The sequence below is a fragment of the Zonotrichia albicollis genome, chromosome 12, assembly GCF_047830755.1.
Source record: "Zonotrichia albicollis isolate bZonAlb1 chromosome 12, bZonAlb1.hap1, whole genome shotgun sequence".
In the NCBI taxonomy this organism is placed as follows: domain Eukaryota; kingdom Metazoa; phylum Chordata; class Aves; order Passeriformes; family Passerellidae; genus Zonotrichia; species Zonotrichia albicollis.
The window spans coordinates 16812863-16828843 of NC_133830.1; the positions used below are offsets into that span (position 1 = coordinate 16812863).

Consider the following 15981-nt stretch of genomic DNA (forward strand, 5'->3'; position numbering starts at 1 on the left):
AAAAAAAAAGAGCGCCAGGAATAGTTAATAGTTAAAAAAAAATCGGTGAACTCTCAAATCTAATTTTTTACTAAATTTTTGATACAGACTCCGATTGTTTTATTAAAAAAAAAAGACTTAAAAACCGGTGTGCGGCTGCCAGCAGTTTGTACGGGCTCAGCCCCCTCGGGCCGGCCCCGGGGGACCCGCCACGGTACCGGTACCGTCCCCATCCCGTCTGCTCCGAGCCCCGGCATCCCCAGCCGGGATTTGCCCGTGTGCGCCCCGGGTGGAGGGCTGACCCCGCACACCGGGGCGGACCCGCCGCTTCACTCCGGGACGGCGCCGCCCGGGCACCGGGGTGGCCCCGGGAGGGCAGCAGTGGTGGGGGGGTGCTCAACCCCCAGCTCCGGACTCGGCGCCGCGGGGCCGAGAAAGAAATAAACGCGCCCGGGGACGGCGGTGCCGGTATGGGGAGGCGCTGGGGTGGTCCCGGTGCGGGGGATGCCCGGAGCCCGCGAGGCCCCGCCCCCGGTCCCGCCCCCGGTCCCGCTCTCCCGTTCCCATCGCGGCGGGCCGCCCCGGGGCGGTGGCGGGGCGGGGGCGCCCCCTGGCGGCGACCGCGGGTGGTGACGCCATCCCCGGCCGGCCCCGCCCCGGAGCGGCGGCCGCGCGGCGCCGCCATGTCGGGAGCGGCGGGGCCGGGTCCGCCCGCCGGGCCGGGCCGCTCCCCGCTGCCCTGCGCCCCCCGCCCCGCCGCCCCGCTGCAGCTGGCCGGGGGGGCCGAGCCCGCACGGCCCGGCGTCGCCGTCATCGACCTCCGCTTCCCCCGCGGCGCTGCCGCCGATGTGAGTGCGGCCGCGCCCGCCGCGGTACCGGCGGGGGGGTACCGGGGTGGTCCCGTGGAGTCACGGGGGGATGCCAGGGGCGGTACGGGCGGGGGCTGTACTGTGGTGGTGCGGAGGAAGACAGGGGCCGTGCCGGGGACGGTGCAAGGCCGGGTGTGCTGTCGGTCCCGGGGCAGGACGGGGTATGCCGGGGGCAGCGGCGGGGCGGGGCGGGTGGGGATGCCGGTGCCGGTATGGGGACAGGCCGGGGGCGGGATGGGGAACATGTGAGGGGCGGTCCCGGGGCGGAGGGGATGCCGGTAACGGGTGGATGCCGGTGCTGGGGTACGTCCCTTAGCGATGCTGGGCGGGATGCTGGGGATGCAGTGCCCGTCCCAATAGAGTAGGGGATGCCCGTGCCGGTCCCGATATGGGGCTGTGCGGGTACGGGGGCATGCTGATCCCCCTGTGGCAGGGGGATTGCCGGTGCCCGTCCCAGTACTGGGAGGAGGATGCTGGGGGGGATGCCGGTGCAGGTATATGGAGGGATGCTGTTGTGGGGCTGAGGTCGCCGGTCCCGCAGGTGCAGGAGATCGTGTTCAGGAACTTCTACACGGCGTTCCTGAGCGTGCGAGTGCAGCGGCCCGGCCCCGGCGGCTCCCGGCGCTGGGTGACCTGCCTGCGGGACCTGTGCCTGATGCCTTGCCCGCACACTGAGGAGGGCTCCCAGGACTACTTCTGCCTCCACCGGCACCAGGTCAGCATGTCCGGATGGGCCCGTGGCATCACCCCCTGCTCTGGGGCTCACCCCTCTTTGCCCACACCCCAGGATGGCTCCTGCTCCAGTGCCCGTGTCCCACTGACCCCCATGGCTGCCAGAGTCCCTGTGCCTCACTCAGCCCAGCCAGCCCTCATGGGACAATGCTTCCCATGGGCTTCTTCCGTCTGGGGTGGGTTGGGGGTTTTGGGAGGATACCCCAAAAGCTGCCCCCAGCCAGTGCCAGCCCCTGTGGTTACCCTCCCTGTCCCTTGCCCTGCAGATGCTGTGTGACATGGACCAGGTGACAGCAATGCGGTTCATCCTGCGACAGCCCTCCCCAGTCTGGCTCCACTTCACCATCGAGGACCTGCAGATTTTCCCCCCTGGGCAGAAGGTGAGCAGGTGCCAGAGCTGCCCCACGGCCAGGCATGGGCAGGGGGCCTGGACAAGCCCCTGTCCTGCTCTATGCCTGCATTTCCCCCTGCAGCTCTGGGGAGCACACACAGGGATGTGCCTCCAAGTCCTCGTCCTTTGCTGGGCCACTTGGGATCCACTTGTGCTCCTGTGGTGCTGGGGAAGGAACTGCTCTGAGAGCCACTCAGAACACAGAATTCCCTACAAAATTGTCTTTAAGGATAGTAAAGTGACATTTCCAAAGCAATATCACAAGGGGTAGGCTCTAAGCCCCAGCACGCTGCCTGGTGTAAAGGATGGAGATAGGGTTGGGAACATCCTGTGTGACCTTCTGGATCTGTTTCAGAGTCCTCAGAAGGATTTTCCCTCCTGGCTCTCCCAGCTGACCCCTCCAGAGCAGCCAGCCGGCCTGCATGGGGTGAGTAATCACTGCTGAGGTTCTGGGGGAAGGAGGGGCTTCTGTGGGGTGACAGCCATGAGCATCCATCAGGAGGCTGCCAGGCCCATGCCTGCCTTGTTGGCTGCAGGCTTTCACCAGGAATAGCTGTGGAGCCCTGAAATAACCCGCCTTGTGCTGGAAGTAGTTTGCAGTACTAAGAAGAAAAATATCTCTGTGGGGATGTGCTATTTGAGGTGACATTTGAGTCTATTTGCCCTCTAGTCTGGGGACAGGAACGTCACCAAGGGAGAAGTGGGTGCACAGTGCCACTCAGCCGATGGGTGGCATGCAAAGGGATGGGACAGGAACAAAAACATCCCCGTGGGAGCAGTGGGTGCACAGCACGGTGCAGTGGCGGTGGGATGTGTGGGAACAGGGACAGGGACATCACTGGGGGAGCAGTGGGTGCACAGCATCGCTCAGGCTGGGTGGGACATGTGGGGACAGGGCTGGTTCCCAGTACTGTGCAGAGGGTGGGCTCTGGGGAACACATTGCCCAGCCAGGACAGCAAGTGGGCAGAGGGGCATCACAGCCACGGCACGTGTTTACAGATTGTCAGCCACATCTGCCTGGCAGATGGTGACCTTTGTGGCAAAGTCCAGGCAGAGCAGGGCCAGGATGGGAGCTGGCTCGCCCGTGGGAACCTGCTGAATCAGCTGGAGGTGCTGCCTGCAGGAGGGTGGCACACAGCCCACACCTGCCCAGGCAGTTCTGCTGCTGGGTTTCCATGCTATGGTGCTCACACTGCACCAGCAGTGAGCCTGCTGTTCCCAATCCTTGCCCAGCTGTGGGACAGTTTGGGGAGGGCACCTCAGTCCCTTGCTGATTGCTTGGATCACGTTCCCCTGGGCAAGGAGGATCCAGGGCAGCTGCCAGAGGTTGCTCTGAGATTGGCTCTTCACAACATCACCACGAGGCACCCCTCAGCCCAGCGTGACAGAGCTGTGCCCCCATGGGAGCTGTGCCCCAGCCAGGGGAGCTGCTGCTGAGCCCACACGTCCCACCTGGCTAAAGGTCCCTGGGGTGAGCCAGCCCGTGTGCCCAGGATTCTGCCCCCAAGCCCAGGGAGCGTCACATAGTGAGGCTGTTGGGAAACTCTGGACTGCGTGATTATGTTTTTAATGATTAGCCAGCAATCAGCTTTCTGTCCCCATCCTGGCCACCTGCCAGCAGAGGTGGGCTGTGTTGGCACCGCAGCGCCCAGAGATCAGGGTCACAAACCCATGTCCCCAGAGGTTTGTTTTCCTAGAAAGGGGCCCTGCTCACCTCATGTTGGGAAACCACCAGCAAGTCAGGAATGTGGGCACCATCACGTGCCTGGCTCCCTGGGAGGCAAAGCCATCCAGCCACACCACTGCCCAGACCCAGGATCATCCAGCCCATCCGGGCCATCGCTGCTCCACAGCATTATGCCCGCTTCTTTCCAGGAGCTCCCCGATCCAGAGAAGGTGTCGACAGAGGTGCAGCAAATGTGGGTGCTGACAGAGGTGATCCGGGCTCGCCAGGCAGCTGCCCGCATCGGGCGCTTCGACGTGAGTCCCACCACCCTGCTGACAGGGACCTGGCCTTGCCACAGGGCTCAGGAGCCCTCCCAGAGGGGCTGGAGCATCCCAGCAGTGCTGTGCAGACAGTGACAGTCGCTCTCTTCCCCAGGTGGATGGCTGCTACGATGTCAACCTGCTTTCCTACACCTGACCCGCTGGTGCTGGTGCCAGCTGGGCAGAAGTGCCCCTTCCGTGCTCCCGGGGCCTGAGTGGACTCCTGCGTTCCCGCCTCGGCCATTGACCCCGCGGGGCTCCCAAGCCCTTCCTGTGCCCCTTCCCTGACTCCCTCTGCTCTGCCCAGCCCCGAGGGGCAGCGCTGCCACTCCAGAGACCCCTGGGAGCCTCTCCTGGGCACGTCCCGTGGGCAGAGCCCGGACACTGCAAGGGGGTGCGGGGGGACCGAGGGGTGCGGGCTGCTGGAGGGGTCACCACTAAAAGCTGCTACGTTGGCCCTGCCTGTGCCCGCCTGTCTCTGCGGGATGGGGGTGGCCGTGCCGGCAGCCCCGGGGAGGCGGTGCCGAGGGCGGGCCGGGCCGGGGGCGGGGGCCGGGGCCAGGGCCGGGCGGACTCCATGTCCCAGGCGCCCCGGGGCCGGTCCGAGCCGTGCCGGGAGGGAGGAGGAAGAGGAAGATGCTGCGGGCGGGCTGCCGTGCCGCGCTGTCCCGCCGCCCCCCGGGCTCGGCGCCGCGGAGAGGGGCCGGGGGCAGCGGGGCCGGGGGTACCGGGGCCGGCGAGGAGCGGTTGAAGCAGACGCCGCTGGATGCCCTGCACCGGGCCCGCGGCGGGCGGATGGTGCCGTTCGCCGGCTGGAGCCTTCCGCTGCACTACGGGCAGGGCCACCTGCAGTCACACCTACACACCCGCCGCCACTGCTCCCTCTTCGACGTCTCCCATATGCTGCAGGTAGCGGGGTCGGGATGCGGGGCTGGAGCAGGGGGGCGGCCGCGCCACCTCACAACCCCCCCGGCCCCTTGCAGACCCTGGTGTACGGCCGGGACCGCATCAGGTTCATGGAGAGCCTGGTGGTGGGGGACATCGCCGAACTGAAGCCAGGACAGGTAGGGGGCACTGGGCAGGCACCCGGCATCCGGCGGGGTCGGAGGTGCCCGGGATGCCCTGGGAGGGTGCAGGCAGCCTGCCAATGCCGCCGTGACCCGCAGGGCACCCTGACGCTGCTCACCAACGACAAGGGCGGCATCACGGACGACCTCATCGTCACAAACACGTCAGAAGATCACCTCTACGTGGTGTCCAACGCCGCCTGTGCTGACAAGGACTTGGCCATCTTGAGGGTATGGGGCTGCCTGAGCCCCGCGGGAGGTGGGACAGGGAAAAGGACTCAGTGGGAACGAGTCCTGCCTTTTGGTGACACCGGTGTGGCACAGGGCGAGGTGGCCATGGCCACACGTGGGGCTGGCACTGGCCTGGCCCCCGTGCTAGCGGCCACTGTCACCCTGGCAGGACAGAGCGGCGCAGCTGCAGGCCAAGGGCAGTGACGTGCACCTGGAGGTGTCAGACAATGCGCTGCTGGCTCTGCAAGGTAGTGGGGGCCCCACACGGGCCTGCCCTCCCTGTCACCGCCCTCCCCACCTGCCCCCCTTCCCTAGCACTTCCCGCCACCTGCCTCCCCAGGTCCCTCCATGGCACGGGTTCTGCAGGCAGGGCTGTCGGATGACCTGGCCAAGCTCTCCTTTATGAATAGCATCTCCACGACCGTGTTCGGCGTGCCAGGCTGCCGGGTCACGCGCTGTGGTTACACCGGCGAGGATGGCGTGGAGGTACCCAGGGAACTGTGCCAGCATCCCTGCTGTGGTACCAAGGCAGGGGAGGGCCGTGCCCCACTGACCCTGCCCGTGTCCTGCCCTAGATCTCGGTGCCTGCGGCGCGGGCGGTGGAGCTGGCCGAGCAGCTCCTGGGTGTCCCCGATGTGTGGCTAGCAGGGCTGGCAGCCAGGGACAGCCTGCGCCTGGAGGCCGGGCTCTGCCTCTACGGCAATGACATCGACGAGACTGTCACCCCTGCCGAGGCCGGGCTGATGTGGACTCTGGGTACGTCCACCTCCACCTCCTCCTTGGGGCAGGCAGAGCAGCAGGGTGTCCCCAGTGGGTACAAAGGGACCAGTCAGGCATTACCACCCCTCACCCATCTCTACCCTGCAGGGAAGCGCCGGCGTGTGGCCATGGACTTCCCTGGTGCTGCTGTCATCATGGCACAAGTCAAGGAGAAGCCAAGGCGCAGGCGTGTGGGGCTGACGTCGGTGGGACCCGCCATCCGGCCCCACATGGCCATCCTGGGCCCCGAAGGCAGGCCTGTGGGTAGGTGAGGGGCACTGGGGCTGACATGACCCTGAGCTGTGGCCATGGCATTGACAGGGGCTGGCCAGGCCCCATTCACCTCCCTGTATCCTCACATCCCAGGCACAGTGACCAGTGGATGTCCCTCGCCCTGCCTGGGCAAGAACATTGCCATGGGCTACGTGGAGGCAGCGCACAGCCGGGCTGGCACCGAGCTCACCGTCGAGGTGCGGAAGAAGCAGCACCCTGCAGTCATCACCAAGATGCCCTTTGTGCCCACCCAGTACTACATGGCCAAGTGAGGCCAGCCCATGCTGTGGGCACCATGCCTCCAATAAACACCCTGTCCCGTTTCCCTGGCCTCCTCTCTGGTTACGGTGGCAATGCCAAAACAAGGAGCAGCGGTGGGCACAGCACTTTAATGGTGTTGGCAATACCCAGCTGGCGGTCCTGGTGCTGCTCACTCCCGGTGTGTCTTCATGGGCTCTGTCGCGGGGCCATCCCTGCAAGAGAGAGAAGCAGCGTGAGCACGGCCGGGGCAGCACCAGCACAGCACCCGGGCACTGGGGCAGGCACCGGCCTGTCCGTGTGTGTGGGCAGGCCTGGGGGCCCTCACTGGGGCACACTGCGCTGGGGTGCAGCTGGGCACGGTGCGGAGCTCAAGGGTCGGGGGCACAATCTGGGGGACACTTGTCAAAAGCCACAGCTGGGGGGGGCTGACCGGGGCCGGTGTCGCAGAGGCCCCATCCGGAGCATACCGGGCAGGCGAGCGGTCACCGGGCTGTATTGGTGCAGGGTGCAGCTGGGGGGACGCTCACCGGGCTGCGCCCCAAGAGCGCTGGCCGGGCGCGGGGGAGGGAGCCGGGCAGGCCCGCGGGGTCAGCGGGGAATCAGCGGGTTTGGGCCCGGTAGCGGCCGGGACTCACCGGGGCGGGCAGTGCCGCTCGGCGGCGCCGTTGCGTCCCGCCGGGCCGGCGGGGGACAGGGAGTGCGCGCGGGGCCGGGAGGGCGAGGCCCCGGGAGCGGTGCCGGGGGAGCGGCGGCCGGAGGGGCCGGTGCGGTAGCAGAGCGCGGCCACCGCCCCGCCGTAGGCGCGCCAGGCCAGGCGGACGCCCAGCAGGCTGATGCCCAGCCAGAGAAGCAGCAGCTGGCACAGCGCGGCCCGCACGTCCTGCGCCGCCCACTCGGCCGCCAGCTCCCGGCCTAGCGCGGCCAGCGCCCGCCACGGCGGCAGCCAGCCCGCCGCCACCGCCGCCATGGCCGCGGGGTACCGGGCGAGGCTGCCGGGGAGGCGGAGCCTCTGCCCGCCCGCACCGCCGCCACAGCGCGGACCCCGGGGGCGGGGCCTCCCCTGCCGCCTGCGCTGTGGGGCGTGGCCTCGGGGGCGTGGCCTCAGAGCGCCAGTTTGGGGGCGTGGCCTTCTCCATACCCGCCGCTATGCTGCGCTGTGGGGGCGGGGCATTGCGGGGTTGGCTCCGCCCCGGGGTGTGGCCGGCCGGTCGGTGGGTGGGGCTGTCATGGCGGGAAGCGAAGAGGAAGCGCGGTACTCGCGGCAGCTGTGAGTGCGGGCACCGGCACCGGGCACCGGAGGGGCACAGGGTCGGGGCAGGGCGCGGGGCAGTGGGGCCGGCCCCCGCTGACGGCCCCCGCCGGTACCCTCAGGTATGTGCTGGGCGGCGGCGCCCGGCGGCTGCCCGAATCGGCGGTGCTGGTGTCGGGGCTGCGCGGGACCGGAGCGCAGGTGGCGACGGCACTGGTGCTGGCGGGGACCGGCTGCGTCGTCCTGCACGACTGCGGTACCGTCTGCGCCGCCGACCGCACCCAGCAGGTACCGGCGGGGCCGGGCGGGGCTCCTGGGGACAGGTACGGGTGAGGTTCACAGGTGAGGATCTCATAACAGGAACTAGCGAGAATGCCGGCAGTGGGTGCAGATATGGGTGGGGATCCCGATAATAGCTACAGTCAGGGGCCCCAGTAACAGGCAGAGGTACAGGCAGGTGTCCCAGTAATGAGTATGGGCTCAGGTCCCAGAGTACTGGTATGGATGAGGGGCCCCATAATGTGTATAGGTATTGATAAGGGTCCTGGTAATAAGTACAGACTTATGTGGGGGTCTCAGTATCAGGTATGAGTGTGGAGGGGAACCCCAATAATGGGTACTGGCAGCAATCCCAGTAACAGGCACGGGAATGGATGGGAAGGGCCCATAACATATACAGACAGGTACGTACAAGCATCTTGGTGCAGGTGCACACTCGGTGGGAGTCCCAGTAACAGGTATAGATGTGCCTGGATGTCACAGTAATAGGTGCAGGTGCGAAAATCCCTGTTTGCAGGTATGGGTTTGGGGTGAGGGGCTTCCAATCACCAGTACAAGTTGGGAAGGCTGGTAAGGCACAGGGTGCCCTTCATTGTCACAGGTAAGGTCCTTAGCAGAGGCCTCCTCCCCAGTGCAGACAGGGCCTGTGGAGTACCCACAGTGGTGAGCTGCACTCTAGACCCATAGGGTGCCCCACCATGTGTCCATTCTGCAGTTCCTCCTGAAAGAGAGTGATCTGGGCCAGAACCGTGCCAAGGCGTCCCAGCGGGCCCTGGCTGAGCTGAACCCCCATGTGGTGGTCAAGGCTCACACCGGGGAGCTCTCGGAGGCTTTCCTTGCCTCCTTCAAGGTGAGCCTGCATGCCGGCCCCGGGGGGAGCCCCGGAATGGCCGCGCTCGCTGACACACCTGGCACAGGTGGTGGTGCTGACCGAGTCCCCGCTGGAGGAGCAGCTCCGCGTCGGGGACTTCTGCCATGCCCGGGGCATCTGCTTCATCGTGGCTGACACCAAGGGGCTGGCAGGGTAAGGGGTCTCATGGGGTCCTGCACTGGCTGTGAGTCACCTTGTCCCCAGAGCCCCAGCCCTGCACTGCAGCCTTGTCCCCAGTAGCCCCCTGGCAGGGCTGCTGGGCCTGGGCAGGACATGGCAGTGCTGGGGCAGCTTGGTGGGGCACTTCCTCTGGCCAAACCCCGCCTGTCCTCTCCAGGCAGCTGTTCTGTGACTTCGGGGAGCACTTTGTCGTTGATGACCCAGCAGAAGGGGATCCAGTGTCTGCTGCTGTGGAGCACATCTCCCAGGTAGGAGGGAGGGCAGCCCCTGCAGGTCTCTCAAAATTGCTGCCTCCTCCACTGGCTGTATGCCACCCTGGTCCAGTGCCCCACTCTCACGTAGCCTTCCCCTCCTCAGGGCAACCCAGGAGTGGTGACACACATGGGGATAGAGAACAGCCATGGCCAGCTCTTCCACGATGGTGACCTGGTGACATTTTCTGGCGTGCAGGGGATGACAGAGCTCAACGGCCAGAAGCCTGTCCCTGTGCATGTGCTCGGTGAGACCTCCAGGGGGATCCTGGCTGCCCTAGCTCAGGGCTGAGGAACTCACGGGTCCTTGGCAGTGACCTTGATGTGACATCTGTGCTCCTCTTGTCCCCAGATGCCTTCAGGCTGGAGATCAGTGACACCAGCTCCTTCTCGCCCTACCGCTGTGGGGGTCTGGTTTCACAGGTGCAGCAGCGCCAGCAGTGTTCCCATGTGAGTCCTTCTCGGCCCCACAGTGCTGCCCCCCGTGCTGGGGTACTTCTGTGCCACGCTGGGCCCCAGGAGAGCACTCACCCAGTCCCTGGTGCTGTGCTGGCAGAAGCCCCTGTGCCAGGCACTGGAGGAGCCCAAAATCCAGGTGGCCAGTCCTGAGGATCTGCCCCGCAGCCGCAGCCTGCACGCCGCCTTCCAGGCCCTCCACGCTTTCCGCAGGGAGTGGGAACGCCTGCCCCGGCCCAGGGCACCCGTGAGTCCCTGTCCTGCTCCCGCCGGCCCTGCCGAGCCGCCCCGCCCTGCCGGGCGCTGCCTCTCCCCTCTGCCCGCAGGCGGATGCCGAGCTGCTGCTGGAGCTGGCGCGGAGCCTGCGGGCACAGCAGGGTCCCCTGGACGAGGACATCGTGCGCGCCTTCGCCACCGTCAGCGCCGGGGACCTGTGCCCCGTGGCCGCCGTGGTCGGGGCGCTGGCGGCGCAGGAGGTGCTGAAGGTAAGCGGGGCGGGGTCCCGCTGGCCACGGCTGTCCGGTGGCGTTTGGTGGCCACGAGAGGGCACCTCCTGCCCGCCTGGGGACGGCGGGCCCGGCGGCAGGGCTGCGGCGGGGTGAGGGAGCACCCGCTGGCCGCCTGCCCTGCCCACGGGCTGTTCGCCCCAGGCCATCACGAGGAAGTTCGTGCCCCTGGACCAGTGGTTGTACTTCGATGCCCTGGAGTGCCTGGCGCTGGCGGGGGCTGCGCAGCTGACAGAGGCGGAATGTGCCCCGGTGAGACCCCGTGCCCAGCCCCTCCCGGCTGCTGGGGTGCCGAGCCTGCTGTGCTCACTCAGCTCCTTGTCCCGGCAGAGGGGCTCTCGCTACGATGGCCAGATTGCCGTCTTCGGGGCCAATTTCCAGGAGATGCTGGGTCACCAGAAGTATCTGGTGGTGAGTGGGGAGGGGCCGCGGCACTGGGAGGCTGCAGAGCATCCAACAGGCACGCAGGGAGCTGCAGCATCTCTGCCCTGACAGGTGGGAGCTGGTGCCATTGGCTGTGAGCTGCTGAAAAATTTTGCCATGATGGGGCTGGCGGCGGGGCCGGATGGGGAGCTCATCGTCACCGACATGGACACTGTTGCCCTCTCCAACCTCCATCGGCAGTTTCTGTATCGCTCAGCAGATATATCAGTGAGGCAGCATGACCCAGGGGCTGAGCTCACCCCAAAGGGCACCCTGGCTGTTCCAGGGGCTCCCTAGGGCTGCCCACCCCTTCTCTGCCCTGGCAGGAGCCCAAGTCGGTGGTGGCCGCAGCAGCTGTGCAGCGCATGAACCCTGATGTCAGAGTGACTGCTCACCAGAACCAGGTTGGACCTGCTACCGAGATGCTCTACAAGGACAGCTTCTTCCGGCGCCTGGATGGCGTTGCCAGCGCCCTGGACACCATAGAGGCCCGTGAGTGCCAGGAAGGGTGAGGGGGCCAAGCCCCTGCACCTGCTCCCTGGGGCCCCAGCACTCCTGGCTCCCTGCAGGCGCCTATTTGGAGAGACGCTGTCTGCGCTGTCGCACACCGCTGCTGGACTCGGGCACGGAGGGGACACGGGGCAACGTGCTGGCCATGGTACCATCCCTGACCGAGCCTCTGAGGCCAGCCAGCGCCCCCAGGGATGGCGCCTTCCCCATGTGTACCCTGCGGCACTTCCCCCGCACCATCCAGCACACGCTGCAGGTAGGCTGAGCTGCCCCAGCCACAGCGCCCAGCGAGGAGGCACCGGGACCTTTGTCTTCCTTCCCCTTGTTCCCTCCAGTGGTGAGCCATGGGCAGGATATGGCCCCAGCTGCTTCCTGCTGGCAGCCTGAGTACTGCTGCTGGCCCTGCCAGAGCCTCCCCCTCCCCTGGGCTTGGGGGCGTAAGGGGGAGGTCCCAGTGCTCAACACCCGTTTCTCCTCCACAGTGGGCCCGTGATGAGTTTGAGGGGCTTTTCCAGCTACCTGCAGAACAAGTCAACCAGTTCATGGAGTGAGTGGTCTTTATGGGTAGTGACACTGGGAGAGGAGCTTCCAGCTCTGCCAGGGCACTGCTGGGAACGGGGAGAGGGTGCCAGATGCCACGTCCCACCCAGATGTCTGACAGGATTTCTCTTGAGCCAGCACCAGCAGCTGCCTGTATTTGCAGCGAGCCAGCTTTCCTGGAGCAGCAGCCGCCCGGGAAGGTCCTGGAGCAGGTGTGGGAGAGCCTGCGGGAGCGGCCGCGGGACTGGCAGGACTGCGTGTGCTGGGCACGGCGGCGCTGGCAGCGTTGCTACCACGATGCCATCGCCCAGCTGCTGCACATCTACCCCCCGGAGCATGTGAGCCCAGCAGCACAGAGCTGGCACCCGCTGCACGCCCGTCCCTCCAGCCGCCACCTCGCTGCAGCCAGGGGCACACACTGCTGGGCCTGACTCTTCTCTCCCTGTGCCAGGAAACCAGCCCGGGTGTCCCCTTCTGGGCAGGGGACAGGAGCTGTCCCCATCCGCTGACATTCAACCCTGACAATGTGAGTGCAGGGAAGGAGAGCTGTGGGGTCTCACATGGGAATGGGCAGAGGGGGAGCCAAGCCTATGCTGGGCGTACTGGGAATACTGAACTGTAGTTGTGTTTTCATACTGGGAATACTGAACTGCTATGTCTGCCACAGCCTGTGCAGGGCTGCCAGGTCCTGGGCTGGGTCTGTCCCTGTCCCCTCAGTGAGGGCACTGCAGGGGACAGTTGCTTGTGCTTTGTGGCCAGAGGAGGAGGAGAGGCTCCTCCACCTCCACTCTGGGGCAAAGCCAGGCAGTTCTACCGGCTCGGGGCAGTGCTGGCAGCCCTTGGCTATGTGGGACCACCCCAGCAAGGCACCCCATGGCCACCCACCCCTGTTCTACTTCACAGGACACCCACCTGGATTATGTCCTGGCTGCTGCCCACCTCTTTGCCCAAGTGCACAGGGTGCCACCATGCAGGGACCGGGCGGCCATCCGGGCCATGCTCCGTGATGTGGTCCTGCCACCCTTTGCACCCCAGGAGGGGCTCCAGATCCCCCTCACAGAGGAACCCGCAGAGGAGGCACAAGTTCCCACAGGTGAGGTTCCCAGGTATGTTCCTGTGTCCAGCCTGGTGGTGGTGGGGCTGTGGCTTCTTGTGCCTGCTCCAGCACCCAAGATGACCCAGACCAAGGTGGGGGCACCCCAGCAGTGCCACAGAGCAGGAATATCACATCCCTGTGCCCCCAGATCACAGGCAGCTGACAGAGCTTACCGAGGACCTGGTGCAGTGGAGACAGGAGCTGCTGGGAGATGAGGACACACAAGCACCCTTGATGGAGCCCATCCACTTTGAGAAGGTAGCAGAGCCAGGCAGGTTGCCCTGCTTAGCCTGGGGGAGTTGATGTCCCCATGGGATGCAGATGTCGCCCCACTCTTCCCCACAGGACAACGATGTCCACATAGACTTTATCACAGCAGCGTCCAACCTGCGTGCAGAGAACTATGGCATCTCCCCTGCCAAATGGCAGATGGTGAGAGGGGCAGCCTGTGGGGTCAGGAGTCCCTGTCCCGTGTGGGGCAGCTGGTGACACCCTGCTGTCCTCAGAGCAAACGGATTGCTGGGCGGATCGTGCCCGCCATCATCACCACCACGGCGGCCGTGGCCGGGCTGGCGTGCCTGGAGCTCTACAAGCTGGTGTGGGGCTGCCAGGAGCTCAGCTGCTACCGCAACAGCAACATCAGCCTGTCTGCCTGCCTGCTGCTCCGTGTGCAGCCCCCGCCAGCCCACACCTACCGGGTAGGACCCTCTTCCCCGTGGAATTGCAGGTGGGGGACACCCAGGGGCCAGTGGCACCTGCTGTGGGACAAGGTCAGGGGGAGCCAGGGGAAAGGAAAGGAGGTGGCCATGCAGCAAGGGCAGCCCTGGCCATAGCACTCCAGAAATGGATCTGTGTGCTGCAGTGGGCTGGGAATGCTCCAATGCTCCAACCAGCTCCTTCCCTGGCTACCCCCCCAGCACTGACACTGCCACTGTCCCATTGGGATGCTGTGATGCTCTGGGTGCCCATGGGGCTGGAGCAGCCCCAGTGCCTCATGGCAGGCCCCACGCTGAGCCCCACAGCCGGGCTGGGAGCCGCTGCAGCCGCACTCATCTGGCTTATGGAAACCAGCTGCGGCAGGCAGAGAGCAGCTGGCACCGGGCCGGGAAGGCTGCCTGGGGGAGCGGGGCCGGGGGTCCCGGCGGTGGGGAACCAGGGAGGGAGGGCGGGGGTGGGGGCAGGCCCAGATTGGGACCGTCTGGGCTATAGAGGCCCCTTTGTCTGGGGGTTTATGGCGTGCGAGGCAAGGCAGCCCTTCCGGCACGGCAGGAAGCGCCGATTGGAACCAGATTGGCCCGGGGGGCCCAGGGCTGGGGGCAGGAAGAGGGGGAGGGAGGGAGAGAGGGAGGCGACTCCACTGCCTTGTGCCGGCTCCAGCACCACCTCGGGCTGATGGCTGCCCCACGGCCCCCTCAAACCCCATGCCCAGCCCTGTGCCATCCTGACTGCAGTGTCCCTGGGTTGGCATCGTCCCTGGATGGAGGATGCTGCTGGGTCTGGCCATGCCCTCAGGTCCCTGAAGCAGCACCCAACACCTCCATGTGCCAGGGCGAGGACACCCTGTGTGACATTTCACACCCGGCTGCTTGGCTGGGTGGGAACACATATCCCCAGGGCTTGCTTGGTGTGACCTATGTCCCCATGGGGACCTGGGGAGCCCATGCTGGGGGCCAGCCTTGTCCAGAGAAATATGTTTCCCAGGGCCAGAGCAATGCACTTTGGTGGAGGGCCAGGCCATGGCTTTCCCTTTGTGCTGAGCAGTTGCTGCCCTGGTGAGGAGGGGGTTAAGCCCTTCCCTGCACCAGGGGGATAAGTGCAGGCAGCAGAAGGCGGAGGTGAGAAGGCAGCAGAGAGCAGGAGGGAGAGTGACCAGGTGTGAGCACCCCTCCCGAGCGGGGCTGGGGCCAGGCGGGCAGTGCTGGCGCTGCCTGCAGCGAGGGCAGATGGCTGGGCAGCCCTGCCAGACGGCCCCGGGCTTGGCACCACAGCGGCCTCCTTGGGCCGGAGCAGGGGTCGTGGGGCCACAGGCATGAGAAGAGGTGATTGTGTGGGGCTGGGCAATGCCTCAATGGCCTTTTGTGCGCTGTCCTGGCCCGGGGCTAGGGGCAGTGCCGGCCCCACACTGATACTGACCCTTAAGTGGAGCCCAGCAGTGCTGGGGGGATAGTGTCCTTTCCCCACCATGGTGCCCCCATCACCCTGCCCATTTGCCTGCCCTGGTGTCCCAGCCCTTGTGCTGCAGCAGTCCCTGCCCCATGGGGCTGGGCAGCAGGAGCTGGGGTGCCAGTGCTGGCTGCCACCCCCTGGCAGTACGGCGGGCGGGAGTGGAGCTGCTGGGACCGGCTGGAGCTGCGGGCAGTCGGCGCAGATGGACAGGCCATGACGGTGCAGGAGGTGCTGGACTGGCTGCAGGTGAGCCCAGCGCTGTCAGAGCTCAGTCAGGTCACCCTGGGGGATGCAGGGACAGATCCTAACACTCACCTCTTGCAGAGGACACAGGGCTGGACCGTGACCATGCTCCTGTGTGGTGACACCGTGCTCTATGACAGTAAGGCAGATGCAGAGACACGGGCCCGGCAGCAGGCACAGAGGTGGGTCCAGAGCTCCAGGGCCCAATCCTGACCCAGGGGGGGCTTCCAGCCCCCACTGCCTCAATCCTGAGCCACTCCAGCTGCAGTGCAGCTCCCAGCCGGCTGCTGGATAAACATCCTGCCGGCAGCACTTCCCGTGGCGGGACCCCTGCCCGGCCCCTTGCTGCCGGCCCCTGCATCCCACCAGCCTGGCCGGACACCCCTGAGGGGCCCAAGGCACCCCCGGAGCACTCAGCCAGCCTTGGGGGACAAGCCAGTGTCCCCAAAACCCCCTTTTTCTGCTACAGGTTATCCAAGAGCTTGGAGGATGCCAGGATGCCACAGCAGCAGGACTTGGAGCTGCTGTATATGTGTGAAGGAGAGGATGCTGAGGCTGAAGATAGCCGTCCCCCTCTCCTGTGCTCCCTACCTTGAGCAAGGGCCCAGCCCCTCCTGTCCCATGCAATAAACGCTGCAGGCTGCAATAGCCCTCCTTGCAAA

The 15981-nt window shown here is 66.2% G+C and overlaps 4 protein-coding genes across 4 annotated transcripts; 3 read left to right on the top strand and 1 right to left on the bottom strand.

Moving 5' to 3' along the window:
- Window positions 1-434: 434 nt before the first annotated feature.
- On the top strand, window positions 435-4415 carry NICN1 (nicolin 1, tubulin polyglutamylase complex subunit). The gene is made up of 6 exons (XM_074550086.1): window positions 435-827; window positions 1390-1563; window positions 1847-1960; window positions 2327-2398; window positions 3848-3952; window positions 4074-4415. The coding sequence occupies exons 1-6, from the start codon at window positions 450-452 to the stop codon at window positions 4113-4115; spliced, it is 885 nt and encodes a 294-aa protein (XP_074406187.1). The 5' UTR covers window positions 435-449; the 3' UTR covers window positions 4116-4415.
- A 105-nt stretch (window positions 4416-4520) lies between these two features.
- Window positions 4521-6611, top strand: AMT (aminomethyltransferase). Its single transcript, XM_005485540.4, is given in 9 exon segments — window positions 4521-4568; window positions 4571-4867; window positions 4942-5022; window positions 5125-5256; window positions 5426-5504; window positions 5597-5742; window positions 5832-6012; window positions 6124-6279; window positions 6382-6611. Coding segments are annotated over 9 exon segments (1284 nt in total). The 5' UTR covers window positions 4521-4535; the 3' UTR covers window positions 6561-6611.
- Window positions 6612-6663: 52 nt separating this feature from the next.
- Window positions 6664-7625, bottom strand: TCTA (T cell leukemia translocation altered). Its single transcript, XM_074550087.1, has 2 exons — window positions 7185-7625; window positions 6664-6761 (listed from the first exon to the last, which is right to left on the bottom strand). The coding sequence occupies exons 1-2, from the start codon at window positions 7514-7516 to the stop codon at window positions 6719-6721; spliced, it is 375 nt and encodes a 124-aa protein (XP_074406188.1). The 5' UTR covers window positions 7517-7625; the 3' UTR covers window positions 6664-6718.
- Window positions 7626-7727: 102 nt separating this feature from the next.
- On the top strand, window positions 7728-15967 carry UBA7 (ubiquitin like modifier activating enzyme 7). The gene is made up of 24 exons (XM_074550079.1): window positions 7728-7816; window positions 7921-8086; window positions 8793-8927; window positions 8995-9101; window positions 9286-9376; window positions 9486-9627; window positions 9732-9829; window positions 9936-10082; window positions 10162-10320; window positions 10486-10593; window positions 10672-10752; window positions 10837-10992; window positions 11091-11256; window positions 11334-11530; window positions 11757-11821; window positions 11978-12152; window positions 12266-12340; window positions 12718-12907; window positions 13059-13168; window positions 13256-13342; window positions 13417-13608; window positions 15221-15322; window positions 15401-15501; window positions 15789-15967. Exons 1-24 carry the CDS (start codon window positions 7776-7778, stop codon window positions 15913-15915), a joined length of 3018 nt encoding a protein of 1005 aa, XP_074406180.1. The 5' UTR covers window positions 7728-7775; the 3' UTR covers window positions 15916-15967.
- The last annotated feature ends 14 nt before the right edge of the window (window positions 15968-15981 follow it).